Below are 10,825 nucleotides of genomic sequence, written 5' to 3'. Positions count from 1 at the left end.
CCCTCTGCCTCAAACAGCAATCAAGCTCTTTCAAAGAGGTTTCAACGTAAACTTCCTTCCCCAGAATTCCCTTCTCCCTAGTTTCCAATGAATCCGAGGGCTTCCAGGGTCCGCTCAATTACACGGAAGGTAAGCCCGCCCCCTCTCTCTTTACTGGCCATTCACGATTGGTCCCACCCCACCCCCTCGGCTTGATTGGATAAGAGCGAGGCGCCGTGGGAGGGATGTGTTCAGACAGCGGGCGTGGAGGCGTGGCCTCAACCGCCCCCAAATTCTACCCAGGCTTCCGGTGCACCATGTACCGCGTCGTCCGACTCCTCGCGCGCTCGCGTCGCCTCGTGCGGCCTCCCGGCTCAGCCTCAGCTCCCGGCCTCGGAGGCGTGCCGGTCCTCCCACTGCGGGCCCCGAACGCCGCTGGAATGGTGAGCGCTGGCCGCCCGAGCCCCGGCCTCCCCGCGGTGACCTTCAGCCCTCCGGCTCGCCGGCCCGGCAGGCGGGAAGGATTCCCGCGGCGTCCCGGCCGACCCCGGCCTGGGCCGCGCGCCCGCGTGGCGGGCTTCCGGGCCTCGTAGCGCCGCCTCCTCCCCGGGTGAGCGCGTGGGCAGGGGCTGCAGCCGCCGGCGAGGGTCCTGCGGGGACCCCTGGGGTGTGCCGTAGGGGCCCACCCCAGCCGCGCGTTCTGCGGCGATCCAGCCGGTGCGGAGGCCCCCACGCTGGGGCGCTGCCCTGGGGACTGTGCCGGGGTGGGAGGCGGGGGACGAGGGCCGCTGCCGCCCCTGCCCCTGAGCAGGCCCAGTGTTGATCGTCGCCCCGGATCTGCGGCCTTTTATCACCACTGGGCGGTGAACTTCTTTCAGGCCTCGGGGTGGGGTTGAAGGTTCTTGGGAACTTCAAAGATTTTACTTTTCACGAAGTTGCCAGTTTTGGTAGGCTGACGATGGTTTTCCCCACTTTTGTAAAACCTTGAAATTTGTTGAGGGGGACAGAGTGTCCTTAAGTATGTTAGGGAAGATTGGATGGGTCTAACTGTAGCTGAGTCAGTATTTTTTAATTCAGAAAGACCAAAGGAACGTAAAGGTCCAAGTTCAAGTCCTTTGCTTTTTCGAGTGTCACCTTCAGTAGTTTGGGCTTTGACGAGCATTTTAAATACATAGGCGCACGCGTATTGGTAGGAGGAGTTTGGAGAATAAGTGGTAGTTTAGTAAGAGTTACAGTTCTGCACAAGTTCACCGTGCTGTAGTATGAGCTCTGCAGTCAAGAGATGTGATTTCAAATCCTACTCTGCTGCTCAAAGTTCAGATTTGGGGCAACTTGTCTTTGTGCCTCAGTTTCTGCATGTAAAATGGAAATAATAACAGGTACCCAGCAAGATTGCCCATGTGAAAGTACTTTGACAGTATTTGGCAAGTAGTAGGTGCTCATTAAATAAATGCCTCCATCTAGCATATTTCAAAGGCCCAAGACATGTTCCGAACTGTGAACTTTAAGATAATTTCATGACATTACTGTACTTGAAACTACAAAATCAGGGGTGCTTCATATTCCTGCAGTTTCCTGCTCTAATGATTTTAGTGCATTTAGAGCCTTTAAAACATTTATGTATTTTTTACTGAGTGTTTTGTAAAAAGGGAATTGGCGGCTGGAGAACTGAATCTGTCCTGTTATAAATATTGAAAAAATAGCACTGCCTTGCTTTTTTAATGTTGTAATGTTAGCTAAGATCAAATGGAGGTAGGATTCCCCCCTCGCCCGTAATTCCAAATCTATCTTTTGCCCTGTAATCTCAGTTCAAAATCTTTGTGTTGATTTTATTAAAAGCTTTTTTTTTTTATTGCTACTGTTGAGAATTTACATAACCATAAATGCCCTAATTTACCTTGTATCCAAATGAGCCATAAATGTTCATCCACTAGGAAGATAGCATTTATTGAATGCAGGCTGTGCATCTGAGTCCTACGAAAAAGACAGTCACTACAAGCATAAGATAATGCATTTATTGAACACCTGCTATGTATCAGGCCCTTTGAAAAAGACAGTTGCTACAAGCATAGAGTTTAGAGAGTACTGGGGGTGTTTAAATAAGAAAAGAAATGATGCACAGTTAATTACAATGTGCTAAATACTGCCTAGGAGAAATAGCACAGTGAGAGTGAGAATATGTAGTGGAGACCAGCTTTGACACTGCCTTGCTGGCATGGTGGATGGAAAGCCCCACATCTTTTAAAGTTTCTTTTCTGTATTTCCTTAATGGTCTGCAGGATGGCCACGAAGACTGGAAACAGATTATATCTTCTATATTACAATGTACTATCAATAAAACATTTATTGTATATTTGCCAGTATTGCAAGACTTTGTGGTCACCCTATATTTTAAGTTGAGCCAGAGTTTTCCTGAAAGAAACTTAAAACCCAAACGCTGTGAAGTCAAACTTTGGATTTTTATCTTTGGAGGTTGTCCTTTTACATGAGAAATGATTTGGGTTTTCTTGAACACTGAATATTCTTTTAAACCACCTGAAACTGAGAATCTGAAAGACATTTCTTTAGAAAGTGCCATGGTTTAGTTAATGGTTATCTTACACATGCATGTGCAGGGGGACATCTTAGAGGCTCGAGGCCTGTATTTATTGACTTTTCTGGTTTAGACTGGCATGCAAATTTTGAGACCATTTCATCAATTTCTGAGCTTCCTGAGTTAGTGGCTGCTAACAGTACATGGTATTTCTGTGTCTTAATGGCAATAAGCCTGCAGAGAACAGGACCATTACCCTTCATGCTTCTCCAGAAGGGGGCTGATTTTAAATGAGCACAAGCCTCACAGGAACCATTGGGAAGTCACACTTTGTGTCTGCCTCATGCCCAGCTGGTTAAACTCTTTATTTTTTTTATTCTTTTTTTAAAAAAAATTTTTTTTAACGTTTTATTTATTTTTTTGAGACAGGGAGAGACAGAGCATGAACAGGGGAGGGTCAGAGAGAGGGAGACAGAATCTGAAACAGGCTCCAGGCTCTGAGCTGTCAGCACAGAGCCGACGCAGGGCTCAAACTCACAGACCAAGAGATCATGACCTGAGCCGAAGTTGGCTGCTTAACCGACTGAGCCACCCAGGCGCCCTGGTTAAACTCTTTAAGCCATGGTGTTAAATACCTGAAGTGATGAACTGCCTTCTGCTAGAAACTCTCTGAATTATGGCATAAGAAGGCATGGTTTTCAGAAATGCTACTTTTTTGTAACAGTGGATTATATGAATTAAAAACTTCTATTTAAGAGATGCCATTCATCACTTCATCCTCAAAAGCACTGATAATTTTCAGTTATTTGAGGATGAGCATCCGTTCTCTTCATGTCCAGGCCACTGGGAAGAGATGATGTATGTGATAATGTGGAAGATTTTGAAAACCACACGAGTGCTTTTCAGACCTCAAGTGGACTCATAGGTAGATGGTGGAATCAGTGTAGTGGGTAGCTACCAGTATTATTATTATTATTGTTATTATTATTATTATTATTAATATTTTAATAGAATGGCATAGAATGGAAAATGCGGGTGTATAACATACTGTTTCATGAAATTTTTGTTTCAGCCTTGTGTGCGTGTATGCACGTGTTTATGTATGTACCCGATCACTGTCGGAAGGTTTTTTTCTGTGGGTTATTATTGTAAAGAACATTTGAAAGAATGTTTGAAGAGACCTGGCAGTTACCTGGTTCGTTGTTCCCCTATCCATATACATATGGATACATATATATCCATATATATGGATACATATATCCATATATATATATATATATGTATATGGATATAAATGTGCTTATCTAACTGATGCTAACTCCACATAAGCATAGCCTCCTCTGACAGTTTTTCTCTAATTCCTGGTGCCTTTCAAAGTGTTTTTACAGCATTGCTTCAGTTTCTGTTCAACAAATGGGTGCAACCTATATATTTCCTGGGGTTAAATGAAGAGATAACTGTTTGGCTTTTTGGAATGGTTTGTTATGAGCTAGCCAAGCTGCTGCAGACGGTGTTTATTGTTGCAACTTTGGGGGATGTTTATTTTTATTATAGGGACAGTAAGCATATTTTTGGAAGTTTTTGCTGAGATTATGATTTTGGCCATGATTGACTTCTGTACTTTTATAATGATCACTGTCAGGATCCTAGAATTTGATTAGGTTGTTGTTTCTTGATTTGGAATACAAAAATTGTTAAGGTTTAAGCTGAAGAACATGGTAAAATGTATTCGTCTAGATCTTTCAAGTAACTTTTAATGGATCTGAGTTTCATCATAGCAACCAGTTATTTAGGGGGCAAAGATACTGCTGTTTTATGATGAGAATTTAATAATTTTGAAGCAGAAAGTGGTGATGTAAATCTAAGGGGTTGAACCTGATTTCACAAATGACTGATGGAAACCATTCTCCTTTTAGAGCTGGCATCTTGTTGCTGTCTCCTAACAAGGTGATGAGAAGAAGAACACTGAGTTTATGAGTTGAGTGCCCCTGCTGTCATTGCTAGTGTCATCCGGTCAAAGTATACTTTAACATACGTGAAGATTTATTTAGGCTACCTAAAACAGAGATCGTAATGCAAAATATTTTCATTAGTGCTTCGGAGATACAGAGCCCCAGGTGCTTTGGGTCTACAGGGTAGGAAGCAAGTTATAGTGATGTATAGTGGTGTCAGTATAACCAAGCTCTGTTAGAGAAAAATCTAACCACACATGTCCACCTCCTTTTATTCTTCAGGGTTAGGGGCACAACTCAAGGCTCCGTTGTGGCCAGTCTGGAGTTACTCCCTCTGTGTCTTGGCTTATGGAAGTAGTAATAAAAAAGTAGTAAATCCAAACAGCTTTTGGGTTTTGCCAGTCCAGGCTTTGAGGGTTTCAGGTCTTTCCCCTTGCTCACTGGGTGATCTCCTGAGATTATTTAATCTCTCCAAATCTCCAGTTCCTCTGAGGTGCAGATGCAATAGCACAGTCTCCTAGAGTGATTATAAAAGTCAGATAAAGTGATGCTTGAAAAGAGTTTGCTGCGTAGCATACTGAATGCTGAGGTGTGATTATTTTTATTAGCTGCTGCTTCTTATTGGCTTAAGCTAGTCCTCCACAGACTTAGACAATAGAAGAAAATGTACCTCATTGGTGATACTACTATATGTCTACATAGATACAATGATACTTTTCTGTTTCTGCAATCCAAAAGGCTTTATAACATATAAAGGGTTTTGTAAATCTGTCTAGTCCCAGGGTATAACTACAAATTACGTTTTTCTTTTTCAGAGGACTGTTAGTAAAACAATTACTTGGCTAGGAATTTTAAAATCTTTTGAATCATCTGACCATGTTTATTTCATAATTAATGCACACTGATTAAAGCTCTGAGTATCTCTCTGGAGTCTCCTTGCTATAAAGTATCATGTAAATTCCAACTTTTTATTATTTTACAGTAAGTCTTTTTTATAGTATTCTAAAATATTTGTTGAGCAGTTAATTTTTTATTAGTATAAATATATATTTTTTAAATTTTTTATTAGTATAAGTTGATGTACTTGATGGAATCTTGGAGTCTCCATAATAGGGATTTTAGATCATGGGTTCTTATTCTGGGTAGTGGATTGGCTTCAACATACAAACTCTCTAAAATCACATGTAATATTTTGCATACGGTATATGTATTTGTGTTCATTTTTCTAGAGAAAGGATCCATAGCTTTCCTCATATTCTCAAAGGGTTCCATTGCCCTGAAAAGGTTAAGAACTGACCTAGCCCATCCTCCCTTGTCTGTACATTTAATTTATAGATGAGAAAAGTTGACTTGTTGAAGGTGACACAGCTACTAAGTGGGGGGCTGTCTTGACTGCAAAGCCTGGGCTGTTCATATTGCACTCATCTATCTGTCATGCCTGGTATTTGTAGACCATGGCTGAGCTCTGCTTCAGTATGTAACATTTACAACCTTTAAAGTATCATTTTTAGGCCATTTTCTAAAGTTTCCTGTAAAATAAAGATTAACCCAAGTACTGCACATTGAATTGGTCAAAGCTTTTCCTACAGGAGATATACTTCTGAACTGGAAAAGATTATTATTTTTAGGGGCGCCTGGGTGGCTCAGTCGGTTGAGCGTCCGACTTCAGCTCAGGTCACGATCTCGCGGTCTGTGAGTTCGAGCCCCGCGTCAGGCTCTGGGCTGATGGCTCAGAGCCTGGAGCCTGCTTCCGATTCTGTGTCTCCCTCTCTCTCTGCCCCTCCCCCGTTCATGCTCTGTCTCTCTGTCTCAAAAATAAATAAATGTTAAAAAAAAAATTAAAAAAAAAAAAGATTATTATTTTTACTTCAGGGTCTTTCCTTTATTTAACTTCGGCATAGCGTGTGAATTCTACAGTCTGTCTTTAAAATCTGCAGTATTTGCAAATGATATCTGATAAGAGGTTAATGTCCAAAATATATAAAGAAGTTACACAACTTAACACCAAAAAGCCCAAATAATCTGATTGAAAATGGGCAGAGGACCTGAACAGACATTTGTCCAAAGAAGATGTATAAATGGCCAACAGAGACATGAAAGGATGCTCAACATCACTAATTTTCAAGGAACTCCAAATCAAAACCACAATTATGTATTACCTTACACCTGTCAGAATGGTTAGCATCAAAAATACAAGAAATAAGTGTTGGTGAGGATGTAGAGAAAGAGGAACCCTTGTGCACTTTTGATGGGAATGCAAACTGTAGAAAACAGTACAGAGAATCCTCAAAAAATTAAAAATAAGCGCACCATAAGATCCAGTAATTCCACTACTGGGTATTTACCCAAAGAAAATGAAAAAAATTCAAAAAGATAGATACACCCTTGTGTTTATCGTAGCACTACTTACAACAGCCAAGATATGGAAACAGCCCAAGTGTCCATTGATAGATCAATGGATAAACAAGATGTGATATATATACACAGTGGAATATTACTCAGCCATCAAAAAATGAGATCTTGACGTTTGCAACATGGATGGACCTAGAGGGTACTATTCTAAGTGAAATAAGTCAGAGAAAGACAAATACCATATGATTTCACTTCTGTGTGGAATTTTAAAAACAAAGGAATAAACACAAAGCAGAATCAGACCCATAAAATACAGAGCACCAACTGCTGGTTGCCAAAGAGGTGGGGGATGGGGGAGGTGGGCAAAATGGGTGAAGGTACAGATTTTCAGGTATGGAATGAATAAATCACCAGAATAAAAGGTACGGCATAAGGCAATAGGCCATGGTATTGTAATAGTGTTGTGTGGTGATAGAGGGTAGCTGTACTGTGGCGGGCACAGCATGGACATAGAGTTGTGGAGTCATCATGTTGGACACCTGAAACTAATGTAACATTCTGGGTGTCAACTGTATCCAAATTGAAAAAAAAAAAAAAAAATGACAAAAAAATTCTCAAGAAAAGAACTGGGTAGTAGAATGAGAATCCAATGGGATTTTTTGGTCTTTGTGGTACTTACTAAGGTTTCTTTCCCCTTACAGCTGACAAGGTGTTATTGCTTTGATACTCAGTTTCTTTTTAAGCTATAATAGGGTCTTATTTTTCTCTTTAGGCGAGCCAAAATTCCTTTCGGATAGAGTTTGATACCTTTGGTGAACTCAAGGTCCCAAATGATAAGTATTATGGCGCCCAGACTGTGAGATCTACAATGAACTTTAAAATTGGAGGTGTGACGGAGCGCATGCCAGTAAGTGGTTTTGTGGAAGTATTGGCTTTATTCAAATGAGTCACTTTACTCTATAAATAAATACTTTACAGAGTTAAAACATGAAGTTATTATGTAACTGGCTTTGTGAACAGTAAGATATTTCTCTTTAAAATATCAAAGACCTTTTTCAACTTTAATACTATTATTTTGAGCTGTGACTTTGAATATTTTAGAGTTTTATTTGATAGAACTCAGTGACTTGTCTTTTTATTCTTGCTGGGATTATTCAGATTTTTACTAGAATTTTACAGTTTAAACATTTTTAGTTTAATACTTAATTTTTTAAACTGGTTTGAAAGAAAACATTTTTCTTCAATATTATATTTTCTGTCTTTCTTGGTTGCAGTTTCTAGGAAAGCATACACAAATACATAAAAATATTCTTCTTAACCATATCTGGCATATAATAGGTAATATATATGTTCATTGCTACACGAACGATTGATTAGAAAACTTTCTACCATGTTTTGCTAAATTTAAGATGACGTCAGTTAGAAGATACACCATTATGTAGCCCCAGAAAAGAAAGGCTGTCAGAGCTGTGACGTGTCATTGATGTGCCTTGGTTTCAGAGATGTCAGAGTGTGAAAAGAACTGGAGGAGTAGATTACCTGTGCTACTGGAGCCCATCTGCACTATGAGCACTAGTCGGTGCCACAGTGCAGGATAGGATGGGAGCCTAGGAGTAGCCAGCCTTCCTCCGGTGAGATATGGTTTAATAGCTGTCTTCTAAATACACTTTTATCATACAATAATTTTAACTTCCATGTGGAACTTCAACCCATTCCTAAGCCTTTACGACTGAATCTTTGACAGGCTTATACAATTTTACAAGTGGCTGCAGTTGACTCTTCTTTGAGGAAAATCTTTTTTTGTCATTGTCACTGACAGCTGTCTTGGTGATGAGGTAAACTCGGGTCAGACGACGTGGTTAGGCGACAAGAGGGTAGCAGCTGATCCTAAAATATCCTCATCTAGTTCAACTCTTGGAATTAAGGAGGTCAGTCCTCATCAGTGTTGGTAGGAGTAAGCATGTCACTTCTTAATGGTCCTGCTTCAGGCGGCGAGGGATGGGGTTCTGGGGGGTGTGATTGCTGCTGCTGCTCCAGAGACTGGGCAGCTATGCACATAACACGTCTGTAAAAGGTGGACTTGTGGGGTATCTGTTTTGTCACGTTTTGTTTCATCTCAGTTAAGATCCTGAACTTTTAAAAATATAAAGCAGACGATGATGTGCCCTGACCTGAGTAGTATGAGTAAACCCAGCCCTTTGCCCCTGAGGTCCAACGGAAAACAAAACCAAAAGAGATCATGAACTTCCAATGTGAGTCAATTAAGAATAATGAGACCCTTCTTTTCTCCCCAGTGTCCTTTTACCATTTTATTGTAGCAGTGTTCAGTGAAACTCTGCTGTGACCCTCTTTCATTTTTACGAGTCTGTAGACACGGGGGTGAGTCACTTCATTTGGGTGGCCAGAGCTGACAGGCTGTCACTTATGACTTTGGCAGTAGTTTAAGCCACCACACTACAGTGTGCTCCTGTGGAAATTTCAATTCCCATCTGTTTCATGTTTTAAAAAAAAATTTTTTTTTTATTAGGTTTATTTACTTAGAGCACATGCATGAACAGGGGAGGGACAGAGAGACAGTGAGAGAGAGAAAATCCCAAGCAGGCTTTGCACTGTCAGTGCAGAGCTCGATGCAGTGGGCTCGATCTCATGAACCATGAGATCATGACCTGAGCCAAAATGAGAGTCAGATAGATGCTTAACAAACTGAGCCGCCCAGGTGTCCCGCATCTGTTCCAGGTTTAAAGTTTTTAAGTTTCAAATCCTATGTGCCATTTGTCTCTATCTCATTTGGGTAGAACACTTAAAATGTTTTAATTTTAGTTTCTTTGAATTCAAAATAGAAAAACTCTTTAGTTATTTCCTTTTCAGTTTGCCCCTCAGTGTATCCTCTCTTTGGCCCAGGTTTAACGTGTCCTGTTCCTTCCTTTTCTTTGTTTTTTTTTTTTTCACCTTGATTTCCCTTGAGGACTGTAGCTTCCATTGTGCTATTCTTTCCTCTTTTCCCCACCCTTCCTTTCTTGCTTGCACTCTTTCTCCCTTCAAACCTGGTATGGAATCCAGACTGCCGTCTGCACAGTTAATTTTGGCAAGAACACATAATTCTTTCATCTTACAAAAACCAGATATCATTTCATGAAAACGTCATCAAAAGTTACTCGGTTTCATCCCTTTAAATTTGGTGAGGTGGAAGTGAAATTCCGAGCTGGAAGTGAAAAGATCTGCAAACTGAAAGGGTTTGAAATTCAGTTAGATGTATCAGTGTGTAGTACCCTGGGCTTGAAGAAATATTCAATGGCTTACAGAGTGTCAAGCCCTCAATAACTAGAATATCATGCTTTTTGACTTTGGGATGAAATGATACCCATTTAATAACTGGTTATTTAAAACTTATTGGCAGTTAAATATTACTTTTATTTTTATTGCTTTTAAAGAGAAAAAAGAAAAATAATGATGTGGTATGAGATCCAGTGAGGGAAGATAATGGTGCTTGCTGGTGAAATGATTGAGCACCGTTTGTTTTTATGTATATAAACACAATATACTTTGTAAATACACAAAATAAACATATATACATTATAACATATTATGAAAAAGTAGAATGAGCGGTAGGTACATTGCATATGTGCACGTGTTTGTGTGGAGGGAATACACACACGTGTAAAACGAGTCAACATACTTGCTTTTGTTTGGTTCCCTAAACAGATACATGACGAATCTTGGTCCATTCCATGCCTGTCTGTCTGTAATCCTATGTTACTGTAGTGTTGCTTCAGTTAGCGTTTACTTAGTTTTTGCACTTGCATAAAATATTAATCTTAATTTTTTATGCCAAACAAAACTTGATAATTTGAGATGTTTTTCTGATTCATTTTAGATCCCAGTTATTAAAGCTTTTGGCATCTTGAAGCGAGCGGCTGCTGAAGTAAACCAGGATTATGGTCTTGATTCGAAGATTGCTAATGCGATAATGAAGGCAGCCGATGAGGTAGGAGCCCATAAGTGTGCTGCT

General features: G+C 40.4%; 1 protein-coding gene across 1 annotated transcript in view; it reads left to right on the top strand.

Moving 5' to 3' along the window:
- Positions 1-231: 231 nt before the first annotated feature.
- The window catches only part of FH (fumarate hydratase), a 31,397-nt gene continuing 20,803 nt past the window's right edge, over positions 232-10,825 (top strand). Inside the window, exons 1-3 of the mRNA XM_045453102.1 lie at positions 232-422; positions 7,589-7,723; positions 10,691-10,801. Coding sequence (XP_045309058.1) covers positions 297-422; positions 7,589-7,723; positions 10,691-10,801 — 372 coding nt within the window. The 5' untranslated portion in view covers positions 232-296. The remainder of the gene's footprint in view (positions 423-7,588; positions 7,724-10,690; positions 10,802-10,825) is intronic.

Source organism: Leopardus geoffroyi, chromosome C3 (genome assembly GCF_018350155.1).
Source record: "Leopardus geoffroyi isolate Oge1 chromosome C3, O.geoffroyi_Oge1_pat1.0, whole genome shotgun sequence".
NCBI lineage: Eukaryota > Metazoa > Chordata > Mammalia > Carnivora > Felidae > Leopardus > Leopardus geoffroyi.
Note: the sequence above shows the minus strand (reverse complement) of the source record. Positions and strands in the feature narration are given on the sequence as shown.